The 27,424-nt window shown below is 43.4% G+C and overlaps 1 protein-coding gene across 16 annotated transcripts in view; it reads right to left on the bottom strand.

Annotated features, from left to right (window-relative positions):
• The window catches only part of tns1b (tensin 1b), a 175,325-nt gene that overhangs the window by 25,221 nt on the left and 122,680 nt on the right, over positions 1–27,424 (bottom strand). For 13 of the 16 annotated variants that reach the window (XM_030343418.1, XM_030343423.1, XM_030343430.1 and 10 more), the window contains 8 exons: positions 24,319–24,383; positions 22,936–23,019; positions 22,221–22,333; positions 21,863–21,923; positions 19,978–20,053; positions 17,238–17,367; positions 16,939–17,004; positions 16,344–16,466 (listed from right to left, as the gene is read on the bottom strand). In XM_030343418.1, the coding sequence (XP_030199278.1) occupies positions 16,344–16,466; positions 16,939–17,004; positions 17,238–17,367; positions 19,978–20,053; positions 21,863–21,923; positions 22,221–22,333; positions 22,936–23,019; positions 24,319–24,383 (718 nt within the window). The remainder of the gene's footprint in view (positions 1–16,343; positions 16,467–16,938; positions 17,005–17,237; positions 17,368–19,977; positions 20,054–21,862; positions 21,924–22,220; positions 22,334–22,935; positions 23,020–24,318; positions 24,384–27,424) is intronic. The other 3 variants (XM_030343433.1, XM_030343419.1, XM_030343431.1) reach the window with 1 other exon arrangement.

Genomic DNA, 27,424 nt, shown 5'->3' with positions numbered 1-27,424 from the left:
TACCTCATAACCCATGACTAGGTATCTGACGATTCAGAATCAGATTGCACAGGGTGGAATGGGTGCACACAAAGACCTTCCGTGTGTCAGCGTGCGTGTGTTTGTGCAAGTGCGTGGGGATATCTGAACCTGTACATATCTCCATCAGAACTTTGGAAAATGAAAAGTAAGCTTTGTACTGGTGCATTGTGGGATTTCATGATATGCATGCTTGGTTGACCCTGAGAGGCAGCTCGCCAACACGATAGTGTACTGGGACAGAGCGTGGTGGCTGAGTGTGTGTGTGTGTGTGTGTGTGTGTGTGTGTGTGTGTGTGTGTGTGTGTGTGTGTGTGTGTGTGTGTGTGTGTGTGTGTGTGTGTGTGTGTGTGCATGTGTGTGTGTCTCTCTCTCTGTCTAGTTGTCTGTCAGTCTCTGTCAGTCTTTGTCGGTCTCTCTCTCTCTCTAACTCTCTCTCAATCATAATTTGTATTTGTGTCTGCCCTTCCTAAGAGGGTAGACAATGTTTTCCACCGAAACATTCTGTCCTGTCACTTAACATTTGTGTCTATCTATTTAGATGTTTACTGCCGAGTATTTTTACATTTGGTAATCAAGTAGTTTAGCTGAGAACTATGCGGCATGTGCATGCTTTCTACTTTGCACCTGTCAATTATTCTAGTCTATTTTATTATGGAGATTCACTCAGTGCCAATGGATGTAGCTCATAGAGGTAAATCTTAAGTAAATATAATTTATATAAATATAACAAATACTCTATGTACATGTGTTCTACCATATAGAGACCTAACTCGTTGATAAACCTCATCAAACGACTCGAGTATCAAGTCCGAGGTATAGGTGACCACAAACACATGCAGGCGTAAGCACACACACACACGCACACACACACACACACACACACACACACACACACACACACACACACACACACACACACACACACACACACACAAACACACACACACACACACACACACACACACACACACACACACGTACCCCATGAAAGAGGACCTCTCCGCGATCACCATCTATTTCAGCGGGTTATTTATCCACCTGCCTGTCTCCCAAAGTGAGAGTAGATACAACCTGTAGTGAAGGACGCAGAGCCACCCGACCCACTGCCCCCCAGACCTTAATTACCCCCCCGGGCGCAGCAACAAGTGCACTGCTCTTAGATTAGCCCAGACCACCACAGAAGCAAACTTAAACAAAACATTCTTCATCAACAGATAATAGAGCAAGTAATTGATTATCTTAACAGATAGTTGTTAAAATGTTTGTCGGCACTGGCATATTCACTATATTAAATTCAGATTTTACACTTTTAAGTGTGTTTTAATGATTCAAAACCAAAAGTTGTTTGATGTGATGTGTTGCTGTGTAAATATAAAGTTTGTCATGTGTTGCCTGAAAGAGAAGCAGCCTCTTCTTACCTGAGTGGACGATGGTCCGTGGTCTCGTCCCCCAAAAACTAGACCCAGGAACAGCCCTGCTCAGAGAACCCACCCCTGGCGCACAACATGCAAGGGTGTGGTGGGCATTCAACTCCCACCACTCCTCCTCCTTCTGCCCCTATTCCTCCTCCTCCTACTCCTCCTGTTCCCGCTCCTGGATAGCTGTAGTGGTCGGGACTGAGCACTACCGGGACAACGGCCCACTGCCACGCTAATAACAGCTAGCGGCTCTGTGGCTCCCACTACTTCAAATGAGCTAATGCTGCCTATGCGAGGGGGAGGTCTTTCAGTACTGCCTGCCCTTGGTGTGTGCGTGTGTCTCTGTGTGTGTGTGTGTGTGTGTGTGTGTGTGTGTGTGTGTGTGTGTGTGTGTGTGTGTGTGTGTGTGTGTGTGTGTGCGTGCGTGCGTGCGTGCGTGCGTGTGTGTGTGTGTGTGTGTGAGAGAAGGTGATTGAGGTTTTGTGTGCGTGTGTTAGTTTGTGTATGTGTGTGTGTGCGTGTGTGTATGCCTGCTATATTAGAAGCAAGGGACACTACCCTCGGAGTATGATAAAGAGCATAGCGATCCGTCTCAAACACTCTTTTTCTTTCCATCCTATATTTATACGGTATGAAAGTGACCAATAAATAGCTTTTCCAATGTTTTCCCCTATTTACAACCTGCTTGCACATAGTTTAAATAGCAACACATTTCTCCATTTACTATTTTGTCCAGTGCTATAAAGCACAGTTTGATGAAAACAAAACAGAACAGGTTTCAAGAGAATGTCGTTACTCCCCGTTTATGAACTAAGTATCCGCCTTTTTACAGACACATGGCTTATACAGAGACGCCCCCTACTCCAGTGGAACTAGCCATACGAGAACCATTGAAAAAGGATCTTTCTAGTTAGCAAGGAGCGTCATATCCATCGCTTCCACTTAGAATGTAGAGTCAAACCAAGGGCAGCTAAGTTACCCGATTAGAAACTAGTGGGTAAACCCTAATTTCACGTAGATTACTGATTCAGCAAGTATTTGCTTTAGACATGTAACATGTTTTTCAGAACACATGTCGATATGATGATATGATGACATTACACAAACAGAAACACACAAACACTGACACACAAATAAACACACACACACACAAGATGCAGTGTTGAGGTGGACCTCACCTAATGCTAATTGTTCCTCATTAACATATCACAGAGTAGCTGCTCTATTCAGCGTCCGAGTGGGGAACAAACGACAACAAACCCATGGGTAGTGCAGGGAACGATAGCGTATGTATTAGGTATTGTCAAAGAGCCGACACAGGCACCCTACACAACATTGTGTGTCGGGTGACGTCTACCATTTACATTTTCAACAGATTCCTCTCACGATCAAACCTTCTTTGTCTATGGTCCATTGACTCTCTCTCCCTCCTCTCTCTCCCTCTTCCACTGTCTTTCTCTCTCCCTCTCTCTCTCCCTCTCCCTCATGCCACTTAATGACTTCCTGCCCTCTCTTCTTGACCACAGTCAGTGTAATTTATTCATTGTTAAATGTCCTCAATAATGAGCCACATGTTGATGATAATGGCGGTCTGAACCAAATGCATCACATTAACTTATTACAGAGAGTCAATGAGGTCAAGTCCTACGAACACCAGCGCATGACGGTCATAGTCCTTCTTTGTTTGCTGGTGTGTTGTAGTTCTGTATTTTGACCCTACTACAAGTACCATACTAGTAGTATATAAATAATTTCAATCATCAATCATACAGTACCATATAGTTCCACTGCTCAGTAGCATTCGGGACAGGATAGACTGGTTTAGACTTTTAGTTTTCCCCCGGCCAAAAGGCACTTGGTTCGATCCCTCGTGTCTGTAGACCTCCTAGAGCAAGATGCCCTAACGATGACCTTCTCCTTAAGGACACGGTCCTGATCCCTGTGTGTTTCCATGGATAAAGTCGTGTCTAAATGAATAAACAGTCAACGGTGCTGCCGGATATGCTGTCATTCCCAGAGCTTGTTTGTCATTTCCCCGCAGTACAAATTCTCCTCGGTCGATCATTGTAAAATCAAATGCGTTATTTCCGTCCTGTGACGTCAGATGAAGCGGACCGTTAGCGCTCTGAGATTAGCGCTGTGACCGGCCGAGGCTAGCTGTCCTAGCGTCCCTGTGGTGATGATGGCTATCAACAGGGTCTCTATTTGTAAAGCAGGAAACCCTAGCCTCCACTTAACACCTCACACTCTCTACACGGGAGAGCGGCCTATTTCTGTATAGACGGCTTCTGTATGGGTTTCACTGTGTGTTTGTGTATCTCAGTGTGCATATGTGTTTGCGTGTATGCGTGTGTGAGTGCGTGTAGCTCTGGGAATAGTTTCTGATGTAGCTTCTATAAGGACAGATTGTATCATAGTAATCGGTATGTAGGGAGTGTATTTGTGTGTGTGTGTGTGTAACAGTGAGTGTGTGTATGCGTGTGTGCTTGTGTGTATCACAATGGGTGTGTGTTTGTTTATGTATGTGTGTACCTGTTGTGTTTGTGTGTGTGTGTGTGTGTGTGTGTACGTATGTAGGCCTATGTATGTATGTATGTATGTATGTATGTATGTATGTATGTATGCATGTATGCGTGTATGCGTGTGTGTATGTGTGTGTGTGTGTGTGTGTGTGTGTGTGTGTGTGTGTGTGTGTGTGTGTGTATGTGTGTGTGTGTGTGTGTGTGTGTGTGTGTGTGTGTGAGTGTGTGTGACTACAGCTTTGTCTTTATTTTGAAATTCTCCCCAGGAGGTCCATGCTTGCTCTGTGATCCAAGAAACATAACTCATTCACACACACAAACACACACCCTCACACACACAAACAGAAACACAGTAGTCACATCCCCCATCTTCACTAATTATCAAACAGGAGTGTGAGCTGACCCCAGACCACCCTGTCTGGATATAAATACGTTCCGGTACATTCTAGAAGGAGAGAGAGAGAGCGAGAGAGAGAGAGAGAGAGAGAGAGAGAGAGAGAGAGAGAGAGAGAGAGAGAGAGAGAGAGAGAGAGAGAGACTATTGTGGAGAGAAGATTTACAATGCTGAGTATTTTCTTCATTTGCTGCCGTTTTATTTTCAGCTTTATATCATTTTTAGGCTACCTGTTCCGTGTTTTTTTTAAAACCGTTACAGGCCTTTGTTTCACATGATTTAAATTGTGAGACGCATATTTAAGGAAAATGTGTTTGGAACGTTTGCAATAATAAATAATGATAACTCTGACTGTTATGATTGAGAATAAGCATTACATGTTTGGTTGGTAATATTGCGTTCATCATTAGGCCTATTCCTGCTGCAGATGCTTTGCATTCTAAAAATAGATTAGATTAACGGTTGTTTATAATTGATATCATATAATTGTGAAAGGTTTTTGGTCGGGAAGACACAAAGTTATTTAAGTTGTGATTGATGCCAATTAAATTGGTGCCTGTCCGTCAAATGCTTTGCAGGCGTAAAACGAAAGGTCAAAACTTGGGTTTTTTGCACGTTCAGTTTATAACCAGAATATTTCCCATATGTTCCCAGGATGTTCATAAGCAATGTAATACCAGATTCAGGATTTTAAATTTTGACAAGGACGTCCTCCGCATTTAGAAATTGTTCTCTACACCTCCCACATCTACCCTCCAGAGCAGTCTTCTCTCTGATAGCCTGGGCAAGGGGCTCGATAAAAATTTAAAAAGTAGTGGACTTAGTAGGCAACCATGCTTACATCCTCGTTGTAGCATTATTTAATTCGAAAGACTCCCATTAACTTTTATCCTCGCTGGTGGGGTGGGGTACAGCATTCTTATGCATTGTATAAATGAATCACGAAAACCAAATATTTCCAAAACTTGAAATAAGAAATCCCATCCTACCTAATCAAATGCTTTCTCAGCATCAAGGCTGAGAAGGACTGTGCTTGATCTTCCTTTTGAAATTTGATCAATAATGTTTAGGGCTCTTCTAATATTATCGTGTGTTTGCCTATTACTTATAAAAGCTGTCTGGTCCTCGTCTATCAAGGAAGGCATTATTGTGTTTAATCTTTTAGCCAATATAGCTGCATACAGTTTAAAGCCTATGTTTAAAACAATTATTGGTCTATACCCTTTGCAGTCCATTTTGTCTTTTCCCTCCTTTGGTTTGACTGAAATAAACGCCTCGCTCCATGATGGCGGGAGAGCCCCACCCCTGAGAGTGTAGTTGAAAGAAGCCTTCAGAAAAGGGACCACAAATTTTTCCATGCACTTATACCACTCCGGAGGAAATCCGTCACAGCCTGGTGATTTATTGGTACTAATATTTGAGATTCCATTATCTATTTCCTCAGCTGAGATTTCACAAATGAACTCATCGTTTTGATTGTAACCTACTGAGGGGAGATCTAAAGAAGAAAGAAATGTTTGAATTGTAAGTCTGTCTGATTTGTCTCGCTGCGTATATAATAATCTGTAATATTTTTCAAATGCACTCTGAATTGCCTCTAATTTACCTTATTTGTTATAGGATCCCTAATTTTGTGAATTGAGTTTTCTGCTTGCCATTTTCTAATTAGAAATGTCTGATTTTTGATTCTGCTAGAGACATTCATAAAGGATATGGTCAAAGACAAAAGTAAAATATGGTTTTACAACCATGATTATATTCTCTATTACATTAGACTTAAGGTAATGTATACAATTGTGCCTACAAGGTTAAAAGCATAGATTATTTTTCAAGGCAGATTAACATCATCGTTTCACATACACGTTGACCATTTGTGTGTGTTTTGACAAAAAAAAAAAAAAATCAACTATAGATGTGTACTAATTGAATACATTTTTGCACACATAGGATTCCACTCCGTCAGCCAAATGGTATATCTGCATGACCTTGCTGCTCTGAGGTTTGAACTCTGACCTTGTTGCCATAGATCCCCTTTACAGTGGAAATAACCTTGTCTGCCACATACTTAAAAGAAAAAGGCTGACTCTTTACAAACTAATGTGTATTTGCGTGTGTGTGTGCGTGTGTGTCCCTTATGTGTGCATGCACATTTTTGTATGTCTTAGCATGTGTGTGTGTGTGTGTGTGTGTGTATGTGTGTGTGTGTGTGTGTGTGTGTGTGTGTGTGTGTGTGTGTGTGTGTGTGTGTGTGTGTGTGTGTGTGTGTGTCTTTGTCTGTGTCTGTGTCTGTGTCTGTGTGTGTGTGTGTGTGTGTGTGTGTGTGTGTGTGTGTGTGTGTGTGTGTGTGTGTGTGTGTGTGTGTGTGTGTGTTAGTGTGGGGGGCTCCTTCTTTACTGGTCCAACGATGTGCCATCAATTAAACATAATGAAACATGTCCTCATAAACCAGCCTCCAGGCTGCCACCACTGCCAACACAGCATTACGAGGACGCAGTACTCTTTTGCATTGGAACCCCCTCACGAATAAACAATGTTAGTAGTAGTAGTAGTATTCCAACAGTGTATGTGCATGTTCTTTAAGTGCACGTATGTGTGTGTGATATCAAGTCATGTCAAGCCAAATTGTATTATCCCACTACGGAAATTTGGTCACAGCCAGGTAATGAAAACACATTAAATCGATATTAAATGCAACATGAAAGACAACATACCAGACAGGACAGAGAAACTGTTTTTGTCCTATCAGTTGGAAATGTGTTTGCTCGCAAGTACAGCCTATTGTTAGCTGTGTCCTATCCAATTGGGTGCACATCAGTGGCTATTAAATGATTGATTTGGTAACATAGCATGTTGTTATTGAATAGCTCAAGGGCAGTGGCTAAATGTGGATTGTTACCGATGGGTCTGGCCCCCAGCTTTGTAAAAGATGACAGATATGTGGTCAGGTTAAGTGATGTTTCTAATGTTCTTGGGAGAAGTTCATGGAAATAACATGGTATTTATCAAGATGTGGCTGTATTAAATTTATCTTGGAGGACCATTTTCTATTGAACGCGTATTTACCTTGCACTTTATGTACCCAATGCTTTATTTACCTCAGATAAGTGCTTTTTGGTGGGCCATGGACCCATTACCTGCCCGTCTGTTGATCACGAAGCCACGTGTTTAATCAAAGCTTATACAAAATCCATATAGCCCGGAACACTTAGCCAAAGGTAAACTCAGGAACTAATTGTCCCTAATGGACTGCTCTCCCGTGGGGTCATTCATTATGCATCAAAGAGCATGGATCGAGCATCGCATTCCAGCCATGAACAGAGAGTAGACGAGATAGAGAAGTTGTGGTGAGAGAAAGAACAGATCATTTAATTCGAAGATTGGGGGGGACGAAGTCTGGGGTTCAAATGAAGCCTGGGGAACTATGAATCCGCTATGAAGGCCAATATCTAAACCACACATCATGTGACTTGCCATATGGACTCTGACAGTAAATTGTACAGTTCCTGCATCATTCAATCATGCATAACGTAATCATCTTTTCCCACATCCTGCACATATTTTTGGATAGGTGACACCAACCCAGACTAGTATGCCTGCACAGATAAACTCAAAACCCAAAGAGATATAACAGGAGACCTGCCACCCATTTATCGACATTGGATGAATTGCTCCTTAGAGAAAATGACATCAGCGCGGTGACTATGTGTACATGGGACCTGCCTGAACAGCATGTATGCATGCAATATAAGCATTAAGTTTCACTTTCAGATGCTGGTGTGCCCGTGCGTACCTGCGTGGGTGTGCATGTGTGTACGGGTGTGTGTGTATGTGTGTGTGAATGTGTGCGTGCTGCTGCTTTTGTTCATGTGTGTGTGTGTGTGTGTTTGTGTGTGTGTATGTGACTGTGTGTGTGTGCGTGTGTGTGCCTGTGTATGTATCTGCCGCGCTGTGTGTGTGTGTTTGTGTGTGTGTGTGTGTGTGTGTGTGTGTGTGTGTGTTTGTGTGTGTGTGTGCGAGAATGTGTGCACACACACACACACACACTCATGAAGAAAGGCAGCAGCACGCACGCACGCACACACGCACACACACACACACACACACACACACACACACACATGAACACCCATATACACATGTGCGTGTGTGTGTGTGTGTGTGTGTGTGTATACACACACACATCAGGAAAAGTCATTTCCAAGCAGTTCCGAGGCCTGGAGGTGCTGAGAGTGTCTGATTGAATAACTGTGTGTGTTCGTCTCTGGTGTCCGTACGGAGCCACGGCGCGAGGGCAACCGCACGGTATTCCACAGAAGTCTGACCAACTGGCTTAATGGTTTCTACATGTCTCCTGCGCTCTCCTCCCTGAACCCCTTCTTCCATACCCAGCATAAAACCGAAGAAAGGTCTTTTTCTCAAGCCTCTTCTGGTATTAAAGTGAAATCAGGATGACGCTCTGCGGTTTAGCCGTGACTGACTGAGTTGTGCTGTCAGAGCGGATTTGGTTAACTTCAGATGTTTAAAACTTCCTGAAGAGGAAACTAAAGGAATACCTAAAAATCAATAGTCAAGACAACTTTTCACATATGATTCACAGTCTACTGAATGTGTGTGTGTGTGCGTGCGTGCGTGCGTGCGTGCGTGTGGTGTGTGTGTGTGTGTGTGTGTGTGTGTGTGTGTGTGTGTGTGTGTGTGTGTGTGCGTGTGAGTGTGTGTGTCTATTTGTGTGTGTGTGTGTGTGTGTGTGGGTGTGTTTGTGTGTGAGCTAGAGAGAAAAAGAGAGGGGGAGATTTGGCCTGGATACTCATCCTCAGCTCTCGTTTTAAGAGTTTTGGAAAAGCAGTAGCATTTTCCAGTGGCCTCTTGTGACCTACTCTGAATGAAGCTTTATTTCACCTCTGGAGAATAAAGGTATTCATCTGTTTAACCATGGGTTTGAGCTGAAGAGATAAAGCTATAGAGATCTATGGGTATACGCATAGACAAATTGGTCACGTGCATTCTATATTCTTTGAATATATACTCTGTAAACAATCCTAAAATTACAACAGTTCTATTGGTACGACACAATAGTTGATGAGATGATGAGACAATGGTGGTAATGTTTGCCACTAATGTTTAACATGTGTTTGTGGTTTGTTTTGAGGTTTGTTTGGGGTGATCGTGCAACATTCTGATGACATCATCGTATTCTTCTGCATTGATTGGTGGAAAACCACGAGGGACCAAAAGCCTGAGTTTGTTTGTTATTTTGGCAAACCGCCGCAGGCTCATTTCTCCTTGTTGTTATTGATAATGTACCGGCAAGCAGTGTTTTTGGAAATAAAAAAGGAAATCAGTCGATAAGGGCTTGATGGTTAGGAAACCATAAAAGGTAGCATGTGATCTCAGCCTGAAGATAAAACTTGAGGAATTTGCATGGATGTGTGTGTGTGTGTGTGTGTGTGTGTGTGTGTGTGCGTCAGTGTATTTGTGTGTGTTTTGTGAGATCATGCGCAATATTTTCCTTCTCAAATGAAGTTGAAGTGAATTTCCAACACATTGTGTGTGAGTGTGTGTGTGTGTGTGTGTGTGTGTGTGTGTGTGCGTGTTTAGCACTGTACGTTTGCACACAACACACACAGCTCCACAGAACATAGCCCCTTAGCCCTTGTAAAACATGTACTCTTGGAGTCCTACCTCCTGTGTCCCTCAGAAGGGGTCCATTCAGAACGCTAAGTGACCCGGGCTAACAGGCTGGGCCGGACTCATAACACACCCCAGAACAAGGCAGCGGAGCCCCATAAATACACCCCTGATCACTGCCCCTCCTCATTCCTCCTCTCACACACACCAGGCTCCCACAGCCGCCCAGCCACTAAGACAGACCGCACAGGCCTGAGTAGAGGCTGAATGCACAGAGAGAGAGAGAGAGAGAGAGAGAGAGAGAGAGAGAGAGAGAGAGAGAGAGAGAGAGAGAGAGAGGGGGAGAGAGAGAGAGAGAGAGAGAGAGAGAGAGAGAGAGAGAGAGAGAGGAGAGAGAGAGAGAGAGAGAGAGAGAGAGAAAGAAAGAAAGAGAGAAAGATAAAGAGACATAGAGCCATACAAATTAAGACAGTGGGAGATATATAGACAGAGAGGCCCGGCGGAGAGAGATACAGAAGGTTCTAGTGAATGGAAGAAATGGATGGAAAGGAGGGAGAGTCAGAAGGATACACAAAAAAATAGCAGAATAATCCCCGAAATACCAAATATAATAAAAGAAGGAGTCATTGAACTGTAGGGGAATTAAGAGAACAAACGACAGAAACAGGTTTGCAACGTGTGTGTGTGTGGAGAGCTGTGTGTGCCCATGGTCCAGTCCTCTCTTTATCCCATCCATTCACCATCCACGTGGAATCATGTTTGCTAAAGTTGTTTCCCTGCGTTGCGTCATTCTTAGTTACGTCATTCTTAAAATAATAAAATAGCCAACATAATTAAATAAATTGCTGGTGCTTTAACGATGACCTAAGCAACTGAAGCAATATCCAATATAGAAGATTACCTTTTATATCCAAGACCTGTTTCTGATGCCAGTTGCTGCTGCTGCTGTTGTTGTTGTTGTTGTTGTTGTTGTTAACATTTCTAAGCGTCCTAGCTCTGTACTTGCTGCAACATCCATCACAAACATTGATTACTGCAATTCTACCTTAGTATTCTGTTGATCTCAACTCCATTACTCTAATGCTATACCTCCACAATACTTCAACGTTACCATCTGTATTCTCCTTAAAAGTACAGAGTCTCAAACCCTAACCATCGAGAACATTACCGAACTACCAACTGCTCTTTATTTAGAACTAATTTGTCTCTCGACTGTTGGTTCAAACTCGCTCTCTCTTCCTGTAGCCTCACTGGCAGAGTCCAGTCGAGGACACTCCAGAAAAACACACAGGGTGCTTGTTCTTGCTTTTCGTCTAATCGACCCTCTCTCTCTCTCTCGCTCTCTCGCTCTCTCTCTCGCTCTCTCTCTTGCTCTCTCTCTCTCTCTCTCTCTCTCTCTCTCTCTCTCTCTCTCTCTCTCTCTCTCTCTCTCTCTCTCTCTCTCTCTGGGTCCCATTATGTCTCTCTGTCTCGGGTTGTTGCGCAACGCTTAGGACTGTGTTAAAGTCTGGAGGCAAAGCGGCCATAATCTTTCCCCCAAAGTCGTGGAGCACACGGTAGGACATGGGGAGGTGTTAGCAACACCCCCCCCCCCCCTCCCCAGACATCTGACCAGACAGGGCTGAGAGGAGCAGACACCGTATGCTGATACACTTAACTGGACGCCTGAGAAAATGCCACGGTTGTCACTGCCAACCGACCAATTAGAGATGAGAATGTCTTCAGGCCTGCACCATCCCACCTATCTATCTTGACCAAGATAACATAAACACCACAACCCTTCTCCCTTTGCTTTGATATAAACTCGCATAGACACACACATGCACACACACATAGTCACACACACACGCACACACACATACACACACACGCGCACACGCACACATACACACACACGCACACACACACACACACACACACACACACACACACACACACACACACACACACATACTGACACACGTACACACATCAGCTCTCTCTTACACCCATTGCATCGATAGTCCCTGAACAGAGACACTAAATTACACAGCGAGACATAAATCTGCCCTTGCTCACTCACCGGGACCCCTCTCTGGGCAAAAGTATGCGAACGGAGACAAATAGTTCACGCCAGACATGGTCGACTCGCTCCCCTCCCACCTCACTCCCACTCTTTCAATCCCTGTCCATCTCTCTCCCTCTCTCTCTCTCTCTCTCTCTCTCTCTCTCTCTCTCTCTCTCTCTCTCTCTCTCTCTCTCTCTCTCTCTCTCTCTCTCTCTCACTCTCCTCGTTTGACAATTACTTCATTCATGGTGGCCGGGAGCTCTCACACCTTCCTCCTGGAGGATCAAAGGGCGAGCACAGGCCCCCCCGGCTAGGGGGCCGGTGACAACACACACAACACAGGAAAGCACAGCGGCACGACACCTCACCGGTGAGATAATGATACACGGCTTGGTCCGACTTTAGATGTACGCTCATTTAGAGCCAAACCTGAGGGGGAAATACACAAGCGTGATGTAATGCAGGACATTGAACCCTGGATCCATCCAGAGCTCTGAGTCACGTTTCAAAGTTTTGGATGAAATTAATTGGTTTTTTTTGTTATTGTTGTGTGTTGCACTGGGATTGAACCCCCCCCATGTCGGGGTTCATAGTGACACAATACTGAACATGAATCAACTCCAACAGGTTGGAGTTGATTCATATTCAGCATTGTGTCACTACGTTGTCAGTACGCAAGCTCTGAAGATCTACCACTGAGGCCGGCCTTCTTCAGCCGTCTGCACAGTAACACATCACCGTTTCATGTTGACAGTTAATAAATGGTATCAAGCGCCCGGGGATGAACAGTAACGTATAAATAAACACACAGCACAAGACACGCGGAGCTCGTGAGACAGCGGACCGTCTGATGTCAATGATTAATTCTGCAGTTTGCCAGAAAGCAGTGATGAGTACAGTCCCTGCATTCACTGTGAACCTCACCCCTCCATAACTACTCACATGTTGTGTGCTGCAATAGGGTCAGAAGATTCAATCGGGACAGCTTCTCGTCCTCTTCGCTTCAATGCCCGAAAGGATGGAGAAAAAAAACGATGCAAACGAAATTTCTTGTAAACTCAAACTTCCTGACAACTGCCCTTGCCATCTACAATATATTCTCTTTTTCTTTTTCTGTGCTTTTCCTTCCGTGTTACAGTCAGGGAGGATCAAGCATGAGCGCACACTGAACACTGAACATCCAACTCTTCCAGAAGTGTCTGTCCACACTGAGCAGTAGCTCGCATTCCAAACCCACCCTGACATTTTCTGTCACACCCCCCTCCTCCTCCTCCTCCTCCTCCTCCCCCTCCTAACCTCCCGTGACAGCGTGCATAAAAGATCTTCTCAGCCTAGTAGAGGAGCAGGTCTCTAACTCCTACCATTCATCACTGGGGGGGGGGGGGGGGGACAGAGAGAGGAGACTGGAGACAGGAACACAAGAGCAATGGAGGGTGTTGACAACATAGCAGGGCATCTCAATCTGTTGATATTTTTTAATAAAATCTTAAAATGTAGCGCAGCCAAAATATGCACTTTGGTAGACTGCTAGTTTAGCATTCTTCTAACTGTCTTCTTTGTGAGATCTGTGCTTTAGTAAAATTGTAAACTGAAAAAAGTTGGACTCCCATTTTGAGTTGTTCTGGGACATGCTGATAGACATACATATAAGACATGATAAGGTATAGAATATACCTCTGTCTTTTTATTTTCCTCTCTCCTCTTCCGTTCTCACTTTTCCCTTTTCTTATCGACTAAAACAAATTTCTTTCCAATCTTCGTTCCTCATATTCCTACCATTTTCTTCTCTCAAGTTCTATCACGAATATCTCTGAAATAAAGCAGATTAAACCAGCTTCTAAAATCAATTGAGGTACAAATTGGTAAACCGCAACAACAACAACAACAGCAACGACGGATGGGTCTGTAACTCTGGTCTTGTTTCCACAATCTATCCTATACCAACAAACTAACCTCAACTCTACAAACTCATTTCAAGGCAATATCCACCCGTCAAACTAAAATGTGTTCCCTTACACACCCAACGCTCATGCAGACAAACTGACCATGCTGATACGGAACAAAACTTTTGTTTACAGCCGCCAATGGGAAGATATCTATCTGAAAGTTTCCTGTCTGCCTGTGAAAAGGCTTACGCCACTATCGAAGCTAATTGCCCTGTTGGTACAAACACGTGCAGAACTCTGGAAGTGCACATTTAATGACAGCAGAACTGCACACCCTCTGCGATTTCTGAAAACCCATTCCTTTTTCCATTGCCATTACTGCAAACCCTGGCTGGCTCTGTGAGCAGGGGCACCGGTCCAAATGTCCCTTTAAGAGCCTGTGACCGCCATCACAGTCCCAATCACAAGCTTTGAAATGCAGTCTGTATCCGTCTGTCTGGCTGGCAGAGTGAAGCCATGGACTCTGGCACAATGGCCACTGTGAGAAATGTTTGAAGTATTATCAAGTATTCCAAATCTCAAGGAGATGAAGAGTGTGTGTGTGCGTGTGTGTATGCGGTCTGTGTGTGTGTATGTGTGAGTGTCACATCTTGGATACAATTTTGCCTGCCTAATTTACACGTGCACACACATACTTGAACACACGCACACACACATGAACACATTTAAATGTGTAGGCACACAAACAAATTCTCTCTATCTTTCTCTAACCCTACATTTCACAACTTACTCTTTAATACAATTACACAACTCACATAATATGCAACAAATTACCACATAGTAAAACCACACTCATAAACCATCGCAGCCAAACACACGCATAGTCACACACACACACACACACACACACACACACACACACACACACACACACACACACACACACACACACACACACACACACACACACACACACACACACACACACACACACAAATATGCAATCTCATCTCCACTGAAACAAAATAAGGATGAGAGCTCAACCTATTCTATTTTGGCGGTGCCTATTTCAAGCTCGGCTAGTGTGAGGGCTCACTTTATGAGCAGTGATAAAGACCGTCCAGTCACCTTTGACATTTCAGCCGTTCAGGAACTCAAACAGGGGGCATTACAGGAAAGAGTCTGATTAACCGTAAGCCAGCGTCAAAAATGCCTTCGTGTTTTGATATTTACTGTTAACCCTTGAGTCATTAAGCAGATGCTTTAATCCAGAGCAACATAGTGATTACATTACTGTTTTTTTTATTATTATTTCTTACATACTAAGGGGTTTGGCATCTTGCTCAATGAAGGATACATGTAGACTGAGGACATTTATTTTCAGCTCCAGAACTGTTGGGGGTCAAAGATCCTAACCACTTCACTATTCTGCTCCTCTGTGAGTGATTTCCAGCAACATCTGCCTCAAAAGTATAATAATAGAAACATTGGGGGACAGTTTGCAAGCTACACAACACAAAAGGTCTATCGACTACAGGAAGTAGACCAAACCGTCCATATTTTGGTGAAACACTATCTGACCAGAGTGACCGACGTACACCCACAGGAATTATGTGCTTGTGTGTGTCCAGCGCTGCGACTGAATCCAGGAGTCTCTCTTTCCTTCCGTTGGACACCCAGAGATGCAGGGGCCCACTAGCGGTCCTGGGGGCTCAGTGCATTCCTCTGGGTCACCACATAGGGACCACGGCCGGCCCAACGCCTAGCTTCCTTGGTCTACGTGGTTTTGCAGGGACATTGTGGATCTGTGGGACCACAAGGCATGTGGACAGCTAGCTTGGATGGTAAGCTATCGAGGGAAAACTTGGGCTTTGGTTCCAAGGACGAAAGGGTTTACATTGCACTTACGGGAACAACCATTTATATATGTGCACATGCAAATCATATGGCAAGTAAAAATTACACCCTGTACACCAAAAAAACACTTGAGAAGATGATATAACCTCTGTATTCCCTATTTCTGGAGAAATATTAATTAAAGAAACAATTTATTTCCAGCCAAATTGTCTCTAAAACCCAAGTACTATTCCTGAACGTGTCCTGTGGGTTATGTTTTGGGAGCTACACGGTGGCGGTGTGAACTTGGTTTGACCCTCAACGTCTGCAGGATTATGATGTTTTGAGAGTGTGAAAGCTCTGGCACAAATGCTGTTAGGACTGATTGAATCTGCCCAGGGTCACAGACACACAGCGCACAAAACCACGGGCCTTGAAGAAGACACAAACGGCGCTGTTCAAAAGGTCATTAGGATTACACGCTATGTGTGTCAGTGCTGTGTGTGTGTGTGTGTTTGTGCACATGAGTGACTGTGTGTTTGTATGAGGTTGCTAATGTGTGCGGTGACACAGCGGTGAGGCCGATTAAACTCACCCTCTGCGTTGTCCTCACAGTGCTGATTAAAGTTTTCGTAGGAGTCCCAGCGGATCAGAGGATCCTGGGTATTGTAGTCCACGGAGACACTTGGGCCATTCTCCAGGCGATCCATACCTTGACCAGAAGTACAGAAAGGCACAGAAGAAAAAGTAAGCATCTCTTGGATTGAAACCACGACATACTGTCCTGATTCACTTCTTTAATGTGTTTTTTAAGTATTCTGTGAGTTTGTAGGAGACTTGACTCAGTTGAGCAGTATCTCACACAACTGCTTTTAGACAGAAAGACAAACGTAAATACGGACTCACAGAAAGACAGAAAGAGATAGATAGATAGATAGATAGATAGATAGATAGATAGATAGATAGATAGATAGATAGATAGATAGATAGATAGATAGATAGATAGATAGATAGATAGATAGATAAAAAGGTGGGGGGATGAATAATAAGTTAAGGTGAATAAGAAATATCTGAATTTTCAACAGATGAAATAATAAAATACACATTTAATACAACTTTTAATTAACGAGGGAGAACAGGAAAACATCAATATACCCTGAAACCATAATGAATGAAAGACTCCCTCTCACCATGGATCTTTTCCGGCCCAAACGAGAAGACAAACTCCACTTTGCCATATTCTGGAAACCTGTCATCTGCAGGCGGGAAAGGGAAAAGACATTAACATCCCGATCAGACTATATGAACCCTTTGCCAACTCTCCAACCCATTGAGCCAACTCTCCAATGAATCAGCTTTGCATAAGAACCACCAGTGTCCTTGTCGTAGAAGGAGCCCAGCAAAGCCCCCGAGGTGGCCACAACTCTACACATGATGATCGTCAGCTATGGACTTCGACCGCCCTCCACACAGACCCGAGGCTGCCCACCTTTGAAGGTCTCGTCGAGCTCCTCCTTCCCGAACACGATGCCCAGGTCGTGGACGGCGCATGTGTGGAACTGAACCCGGAATACCACGTCGCGGGACGGGCTGCGGTACCTCTTGTGGTAGCACTTCAGCTGGAGGGGGGGGGGGGGGGGTGCAAAGAAGAGGGGCATGAAGATTGATTCAGAACATGTGTCCCCGCAGAAAGGTTATTGGTTTGTTGCTCCAATGTCCACAGTTTGACCTGTGGGGATCCTTGAGCAAGACACCCTGAACCCCCAACCGCTCCTTGAAGTAATGTATCGGAGTACGTTTCCGTCTAAAGTGAACGCTATAGACATTGGCACGGCTTCAAAGGAGTGAGACAATTACGTCAGGAAAGAAAGCTAATACACACACACTAAACACAGTCTTGAAAGTACCTTGATAAAAAACACCTCAGTCATGTGACTTTTTCTTTAAATTCATATGCACAAAGGAAGGTCTGCTGGACAACATCGTTCAGCGTGAGTGACCTCACATGAAGGATGCGGCACAACTCAACTCCATCCTAGCGATATGAACTATCCCACGTAGAGCAAATAGAGGCACTGAACTTCTGGCCGTCAAAACGTCGTCGTGATTCACGGCCTTCCCTCCTTTATTACAGCGCACCGCCGTTAGGGAAAGCCTTTCAGACTTTTCGTTTTCTATAGATATGGATAGATACAGGCCTATAAATGCATGCCACGGCCCTCCTCAAGTGGGCGATATGATATTGAGATCTGTTCAAAGGTCTACAAGATCGCTTCAACGCAGATGGGGAAACCCTCAGGGTCGTCCCTACTTTTACCCGATGAACCGCGCGAGAGACACTTATATGAATGCTACTAGGTCTCGTGCAGACAGTATTTACTTACCTTTTATCCCAATTACGAAGTACTCTACAAATCAAATACTTATCTGCTTATCTTATCAGCCAAAGGGATTTACATTAAAGCTGAAATAGCATGATACTTCCTGTTGTTGTTAACAGGAAGATATTTATATGCCTATGAATCTCATGGACCTCAGAGGTCAAAATGTATACCTGATGTGTTTTTTATTCAATTTCCTTAATTACGAAACACTCTTTAAAGTAGGTTTAGAGAATATAAGAACGACAGCCAAGATTGCATAAAGGGAATAATTGTCTATGATGAAATGTGTTTTCTTTTTATTTCGCCACTGCATAACTATCAGTTCACCATGTGCTTCTCATACAAAGGGTAAAAAAAAGGATGAGGCGAACGATGGAAGTCTGCAGTATCCAAACAAACAAGCGCGGGGGTTGAAGTGCGGAGCGTGGATAAGTCAAATATCCCCTTGGGCTTTCTGGTGGCTTTCTGGAATATGCCCTACCTCCCACAGAGAGCTCGCTCTTTGGATTACGCAACGGCAGTCTGACATTTCTTAAGGACAGATATAGAGCTAGGAAAACATATAGACCGACGCCTTGGCCTTCAAAATGTCAAACAAGCTCCCTAAAGCTACCGTTCATGTAGCTGACCCCTTACCTTAGCTTAAACTATGTGCACACTATAAATATTACAGCACCTCAAAACTAACAAAAGACCAGTCTAAAACACCCAAACCGAGCCAATGTAATGTGAGGAATGCAAAGATAAACATTCATTTAAAAATCAAGTTGAGATATATAAAAAGATGATCTAATTCCTAGGTTTCTCATGCAGAGGAAAACACATGTGGTATCTCACAGTTTAGCACTAAAAACGGAATTCTCCTCTGTTTTGGCCCTCGTAGGAGGGGGGGGGGGGGGGGGGGGGTTGAGGAGGATGGCAGGATGGAGGGCAGAGATCAGAGTTTACGTACGTGCTGAATATTAATCATGATAAGAGCTACCCCATTAGCCTCCATTAGATGAAAAACAGGGATATGATTTCAGGCTCCAGTCCGCTCGCAGCTCTCCGAAGCGCGCCCTAAACATAAGTGCTCCACCTGGGCCCTCCTCTCCAGTGAGACGGCAACCTCTCTGAATGCACCACTCCGGCATTAGAAGCCCAATTACTGAGCGTCAGCAGAAGCCTTTGCTAAATGTATGCCATTTTCTCCTTGAACTATCTCGGTAAAAATGTTCGTTCTTCACAAATTCGAAAGCCAGGTTATTTTTTCATTTTTGCGGTGCAATGCAGCACTTACATTTCTCAGCTCTGAAAAGCCATTTTAAGATGATGCATTCAAATTGTCTACGAGGTAATGTCTATTCAACATCTTCGGGCTTTGATGGATGCCTTGTGTGAATCCTGTAGGTTCCTGTAAGAGGAAGGAGTCTCAGCTGCGAAATTTCGGCATCGTATTTTACGACAAAATTATTTATATTTTACAACAAACATAAAGTGTGATAATGAGTCTTGTTAAAGCAAGGACGCATGCCAACAGTCTTCTCGCTATGCTTTTATGAGCACATTTATCCTGCAATGGAAACTATAAACATACACAGAATAATAATCATATAGCCGCTGGGGCCCCCCCGAATACAGTGAGCAAAAATTATCGGATCCCTCATTGCTTATAAACATACCATATCATACACCTGCAACCAGGCAATGCTACGTAGCATTCAGCCCTTCAAGTCTTCAAAATGCATAGTGCTCCTCAACGTCCAGGTCAATCCAAGACCGTTTTGCTACCGCGCCCTCGGCAAAGAGAGAGAGATACTAGGCTCATTCCGGGGAATGAGTGTGTGTCGTGCACTTGGAGCTTACCAGTATGTCTCCCTTGAGAAGCAGTCCCGGCTCAATAGTGATGCAGATGCTGGTCTGGCTGTCCCCTTGAACATTACTGCAGAGGGAACAAGACCGTTAGAAGACCGGCGTCAATAAAAACACACGTAGCTGTTCAGTCATTAAGCAGACGCTTTAATCCAAAATGACTTACAGTGAATTCAGGAACTTGTCATTAAGGAGCAGGTAGGGCGTTAGGGTCTTAACACCCTACCTGTAACAGCCTTTCCTGTAGGCCTCCTACAGGAAGAGCTGCTACAGGTATAGGGTGGACATTGGGGATAAATCCCAGTAGCTTCTGGCTGGGATTCAAAAACAACCCCCCAACTTTATCAGAATACTCACGATCAACTACAATACATATTGTGAAGTTTCCATTGTTTATGAAAGGTCATACATTTACGCCATACAAATAATCAGGGATATTTTGTTTGCCCTTTTAGTCCAGCAGATAATTGCTTGGTCGGATTTGGCAGGAGATGTAACCCATTTGTAACACACGACATGCATATTTAAATGTACATTCTGCAGATTTGTGTACATTTTGAGTCAGTAAATAGTAAAAAGCCATTCCACTCCAAGTCCTTCGTTTTCCAAAAGAACAGCAATGTAAAACAACTATTATTTCTATGTTTCATCATGTAAAAGCGCACAACAGGGCCCTTGCGTGTGACAGATATTGTTTTGCGATGCTTGACAAGTCACAGAATGCACGCATGCTCAGTAGGCCAGCAGCATTTTAACCAGTAAGCCTCTCAGCCTTGGGTGGCAATTGGCTGGAGGAAGCTGGAAAGTCTGCACCTTGCGGTCGGCGTTCCGTGTTCAGACGTTAACGTAGGAGGACTTAGTTTCTGGAAGATCGTCCAGCCAAGAGCCAGCGATCAAAGCGCGGTGAGGGCCGGTAATAGGAGGCATGTGAGAGAGCCAGTGAGGCTGAGAGAATGTGATTAAAGGGAAGGCGCTCTAAGAGGTTCCGCCGTCTGTAAACACATGTAGAGAGTGATTCAGGGGCTGGGCCTCCGAGGATATAGGTGGTAAGTTGTGTTATTGTGATTGATGGAATGACGAGCGGCATAAATGATCGGAGATGAAATGCGGTTCAGGCTTCCTCAACAGTGAATACTAGTTATTAGTAGTGCAAACAGATAAAAGACAATCATTGACAAGGATGTGAAGTGGGGGGGGGGGGGGGTTCACCAAACACACAGAATAAGTTAAGCGAGCTAGTAAGACCGCCTAGCCTACATCATGGTATAGACAAAAAGCGGACAAAATAAAGGGAGTTAAAAACCAGGCAATATTCATTCCTATCCCCTCCGTTATTGTCCCTAAGAGGAAATACTAGAAGGGAAAGACCGCAAATACAGTTCCCCCTCCCCTCTGCTACATCCCCTCCCCCTAACCTCCTCACCCCTTAAAAACAACCTCAGAACTCCAGAACAATCCATTGTTTCCTGTCTGCTCATAGAAGCTAGAGGCGGGGGTCCTAGAGACACGACGGGGTGTCCACAGAGATGCCTGTCTGCCGGTTTCATTGGCTCACCGGTATCCAGAACCAGCATCCTGACGGCAACGGCTCCGAGGGCGGGAAGCGAGAGCGGTGGAGTGGGAGGCTAACTAAACACAATAATATGTGGCGAGCTCATCGTACAAACTGGAAAGAGCGATGATTTATGTATATATTTAGCCCGCAGGCGAGGTTGGAGGACGACTATAAAGGGGGAACCAAGGGTTTTATTATGGAGCTATTAGAGGCTCGCTTTCCCCGAAATCTCGTTAAAATCCTAGAGGTGTGTGTGTGCAGGTGTGTGCATGTGTGTACACGCATGTGTGTGTGTGCGTGTGTGCGTATGTGAGAAAGACTTACTATATTCCAGATGTGTAGACGGGCTGCATGGCCTGGTATATTTTGAGGAAAGGACGACAACCTGGAAAACCGTAGAGAAGTGGAATTGATTAACCTTCCATTTGTTAACATATGATTGTATGATGAGTACACTGTTAGTTAATACCAACAGTCAATGATGTGGAGTTGATTATGTGTTGAGGGAGTTTAGAAAATGTTTTGAAAGTGTGTGTGTGTGTGTGTGTGTGTGTGTGTGTGTGTGTGTGTGTGTGTGTGTGTGTGTGTGTGTGTGTGTGCGTGCGTGCGTGCGTGCGTGCGTGTGTGTGTGTGTGTGTGTGTGTGTGTGTGCGTGCGTGTTTGTGTGTGTGTGTGTATGTACCTCCTTGCGACTCAAAGTTGGGGATGCCGTGCATGATGACGTGGTGAAGAAACAGCGGCTTGTTGTTGATTTTGATGTTACCCGAGAGCAGGCCGCTGAAGTACTGCACATACCTGTACACACACAGACACATGTACATGCACACCCACACAAGCACATGCACATAAACACAGACACACACACATAAGGACGCACCATCACAAGCACACAGCCGCACAATCACGCACGCACAATCACGCACGCACACAAACATAATAACTTAAACATCAATCATATCAAGATAGTTAGCAGAGCCACTGGTTTCCTTTAGTTTTGTTGTTTGGGATGTTTTTTTTGTGGTGTGTTATGCTTTGTTTTGAGATGTGCTGTGTCATTTTGTGTTGTACTTTGTTTTGCTTTGTGCTGTGTGTTGTGCTGTTTTGTAATGTTCTTTTGTGGTTTTGTGTTGTCATTGTCTCTCGTCAGTTATGTCTTAGGTTCAAGGCCACTCTAGATAGACAAACTTTATATATACAATACGTTGATGGTTGAATCAAAAGAACTGACATTAATCCTATACGCCTCAATTTTAAGTGTACACTCTTGTACACTTCTCTGTTCCACACATTAAGTCTGCCTATAAATGTCACCAATCTGGATTTAGAGTAGCATTAGCAGCTCACTTTAGCATGAAAACCATAAATCTCTCAGGAACAGGAAGTGGGATAAGACTGACCTTTTCTGTGACGGCTGGCCGACAGGGAGTACTTTGTCTTCATAGAACCTCTTCATAGCAAACCGGTCCAGAGCTTGGTCCGCACTGCCATACAACATATTGAGATACATTAGGATAAGAGCACTCTGCTTATCTCCCCCCATTCACTTCATAATGTAAATATACAAGCATGGCTGAACAGCGGGAGAGGCCTGGCGCTGAGGGACGGATAAAATAGCACTGAGGGAGAAAATATCCCACATAAATATTGGTTAGTTTAAGAGACATGTTTATCCATGTTTGTTAAAGTCAGTTCAGATGTTAGAATGCAAACACATTTTGATATCGTTTACCAAATCATTGTGTTGAAGTTTAAGAGTTTAGGAGTTAATTTCATTAATTTAGCTTCGTAAGCTAGCTTTGTAAAGAGGACATCTCAGGGACATCTCACAGGATTGCTGGTGCTGATGTTTTCACTGGAAGGCCACAATGTTTTGATACACACAAAAGAAGGTTCAATTAAATTACAGCCATACAAGGCATGCAGTAGAAAGCCCCTGACATCTCTTGGGAGCAGAATAGAATTTTGTCCTCTGTCAGTCCACATTCTTCGAAGGACGATGAGGTGTACCGTTGGGACTGAAGATTCCTCCCATTTTTAAATAGACTAGATTCCCTCTGAATTATGTTGGGCGTGAAGAAAAATTATTCAGTGATACTCTGGCATGTGAGTCAACAACTCTTTACGACGGGAAGCTGAGTGATAATGCAATATGTTTTCACTATCATTTGGTATAAATAATAATATAAATCGTGTGATTTATTTTTCCAATGCTTTGTCCTTATGCATGATTTATGATTGTATTTGCCCTGTTATAGACTTTCTAACATCTGTTTAAAATTCTGCTATATGCTACAAATAAAGAAAACTATCATTACCGTTAACATTGGTTGCTGCATGTTTCGATAATCCACTTTGACGGAGCAAATAAAAGCCGAAAGAGCATGTTGCAGCATAACAGTCGACCGGAGTGCAATGTTCTATAGCACTTTTGCCCTCTGAGCCCTCTGATCCGTTCCCTAGATCCCTCACCAGACTGAGGTTATATATATCAATATATATGTAACTTTACATTATGTATGAGTATCCCTTGGTTCTTTGCATTGGATTGATTTTCTGGGAGATTTGTTTTGCCAAACTGGATACTTTGTTTTGTCTTCTGTGACTTACAATGGCTGTTTTTCTGTTGTTGGCTGTCTATCTTCCTTTCTTTTGTTTGTGAAAACATAAAAAATCGAAAAACGACAAACTAAATAAACTCCCTGACGCAAACAGTCCAACCCACACATCAGGGCTTTAGTGTGGCCTGACCTCTGTTTGTGTGGCGGTGGAGCTGTACTTACCTGGCGGATATGTTGCTGTAGTGCATGTATGCTGCCACCACCACCCCGGTCCTGCCTCGATTGCCCTGGAAGCAAACAAATCAATCAACCAATCCGTCAATCATCGGCTGTTTGTTGCAATGTCAATATTGCTCCCAAAAAGGTCCCAAATGGTTGATTATCATCTGAAGACCATGAATAATATTATGTAGGTATGATTGTATAAAGATGAACATGGCTTTAAGGCAAACGATTCCGCCATCATGTGTTTGGCGGGTCTGATACTTTAGACCAGGGCTATTCAACTTCCTTAACAAGTGGGCCAAAAAGGAAAACCGCTGGTGGTTCATGGGCCACACATACAAAACTTATGTCAATTAATCGCTACAAATAAATCGTACTTAAAGCAGTGTTAACTTAATTGATATAGTGGTAAATGGAATAAACTTGTAAGACGCGTTCCTTTCTTTTTCACTTTTAATTGCATCTTTATAACAATTCTTGATCTTACATATTTTGGACAAATATTTTTAATAGCAATTTTTATTCAAACATATTTTTTGGCACATTTATAATAACAATATAATAACAATAACAATATTTTGGACACATTTTTATGATTCAACCATATTTTTTGACACATTTATAATAACAATATATTAACAATAACAATATTTTGGACACATTTTTATGATTCAACAATGTTGTTGGAATTATCAAAAAACAGAACTAATGAACATATGACATAATTTTTATTCAAACATATTTTTTGACACATTTATAATAACAATAACAATATTTTGGACACATTTTTATGATTCGAACATATTTTTTGACATATTTATAATAACAATATAATAACAATATTTTTGACAAATTTTTATGATTCAACAATGTTGTTGGAATTATCACAAAACAGAACTACTGTACATATGACACAGTTATATTCAGTGAGAGAAATTGCATTGCCTTGATTTTGCTATTTCAGCATAGTTTGGTTCATACGTTGTAAGACCAATCCTGAGACACTCATGCAACTTCTGATTGCTCATGGAGCAACGTCCCATTGTTTTAATGGCATTCATGTGTGAAAAGCTTGACTCACAAGTATAGGTTGAGCCAAACATTGTCAGGATAAGTGATGCGACTTTCCTAATCGTGGGGTACTGATACTGGCTAACATGGTTACACCAAAAGTCAGCTACACCCTCAGACTGCAATTGCTGTTTTAAAGCAAAGCAAGACTGCACATCAACCAGTTCCATCTGAAATGTGCCTTCATCGATACAGGATAATACCTCCTTTACTTTTACACAGAAGTCTGCATCAGGCTTGATGGAAAATGGGTCACGAGCAAACTGCAATACCTCAATGGGAATGCTGAAGCCTTGGAATCTCTCAGTGAAGTTCTCTGTCAATTTTGTCATGCAGTCTGTCATGACAGGCGTTATTTCTCCCCGTGGCGATGTGCTCATGAATGCACGGAGTTGTGGGAAGTGCAGCAGTTTTTTTGTGATCAGGTCTGTTTTGAAGATCGATAGCTTGGTCTTGAAGGCACAAAGTCTCTCAACCAGATCAGCGATCGACTTTCCCCGCCCCTGCAGTTCGAGATTCAAAGTGTTCATGTGTCCAAAAATGTCACACAGAAAGTAGACTTCTGCCATAAACCGTTCATCCAACATGCCCTCCAATAGATTCGCTGCTCGTTTATGTTTACATGTGCGAAGGAAAGACACAATCTCCTGGCGGAGCTCACAGAAACGATCCAAAACTTTTCCCTTGCTCAGCCATCTCACGTCGTTATGTACGAGCAAGTCAGTGTGATCGGCGAACGTGTCCGCAAGCATCTGACGAAACAGGCGATGTTGTAGGCTGGAGGTTGAGCGGATGAAATTCACAATGCTCATGACGGTGTCCATAGTGTTTTTCAAATCACCACTGAGTTTAGCACACAGCACCGATTGATGAATAATGCAGTGCAAATACTGCATATGCGGGGCTATGGCTGATAGCCGCGCCACCAGCCCCTGAACTCTGCCGACCATAGCCGGAGCACCATCAGTAACCAACAGGCACACCTTTTGTAAATCCAGTTCATGTTCATTAAAAAATGACACTATCTTTTGAAAAATCACTTCACCTGTAGTGTGTCCCTCCAGCGGAATAAGCCCAAGAAGTTCTTCCCGAAATCTCACTCCATCGAAAAACCTCACGTAAATGCAAAGCTGCGCCATGTCGGTACAATCCGTTGATTCGTCCACAGCAATCGATATATATTCCGCTTTTCGAACGTTTTCAAAAAGCTTCCCCGACACATCTTTTGCCAGTAATTCCACTCTGCGGAGAATTGATGTGTCTGAAAGAGGCACTTTTTTAATGGCTGAAGTGACGCTCTCTTTTACTTTTTGGTCAATAACCACTTCATCAATGACAGCAAGCATGCAGTCTTTAACGGTGTCCGCGTCGGTAAAGGGCCTCTTCTGTCTGGTAAGAGTCCAGGCTACACGCAGGGATGCTATCATGGCTCTCTGTTGTTCCGTGCAAAACTGACCAAGTGCCATTTGACTCCGTTCAAACGATGCTTGCAGCACCTGTAATTTTTTTCGCCGTTCCTCCGAGCCCGCGGGATAAGTGGAAGCAAACGAGCCGTGATTTGAGTGGTAGTGCCTCTTCACATTGTATTCCTTAATCACGGAAATCGCTTCGTTGCACAGTAAACACATCGGTTTACTACTTGCGGCGGATGGCAAAGTAAATAAATATTTTTCAGTCCATTCGCTATTGAATTGGCGATTTTCACCATCAACCTTCCTTTTTTTTGGCTTAGAAAGAGACATCTTGGAGCTTTTGTTAGCCTAGCTACAGTGAGTTTCTCCGTGGTCTGCAAGCATAAAATGCAATGTGACCTTGACTGAGCCGTTGGCGGGTGCAGACAGAGCGGAAGTAATCCTGTTGCCGTATAATTCTTTATATAATTCTTTCAGAACAATACATTATTTCTATTAAATATATAATTTATACCTTTTAATATATATTTTTTTTTCATTCATTCTATTTTAATAAGTGTGTTCACATAAGTCTAAATACGTATTTATTTGTTTTTCCTTCAGTTGCGTTGACTCCAGCG

The sequence above is a fragment of the Gadus morhua genome, chromosome 20 (assembly GCF_902167405.1).
Source record: "Gadus morhua chromosome 20, gadMor3.0, whole genome shotgun sequence".
NCBI lineage: Eukaryota > Metazoa > Chordata > Actinopteri > Gadiformes > Gadidae > Gadus > Gadus morhua.
Note: the sequence above shows the minus strand (reverse complement) of the source record. Positions and strands in the feature narration are given on the sequence as shown.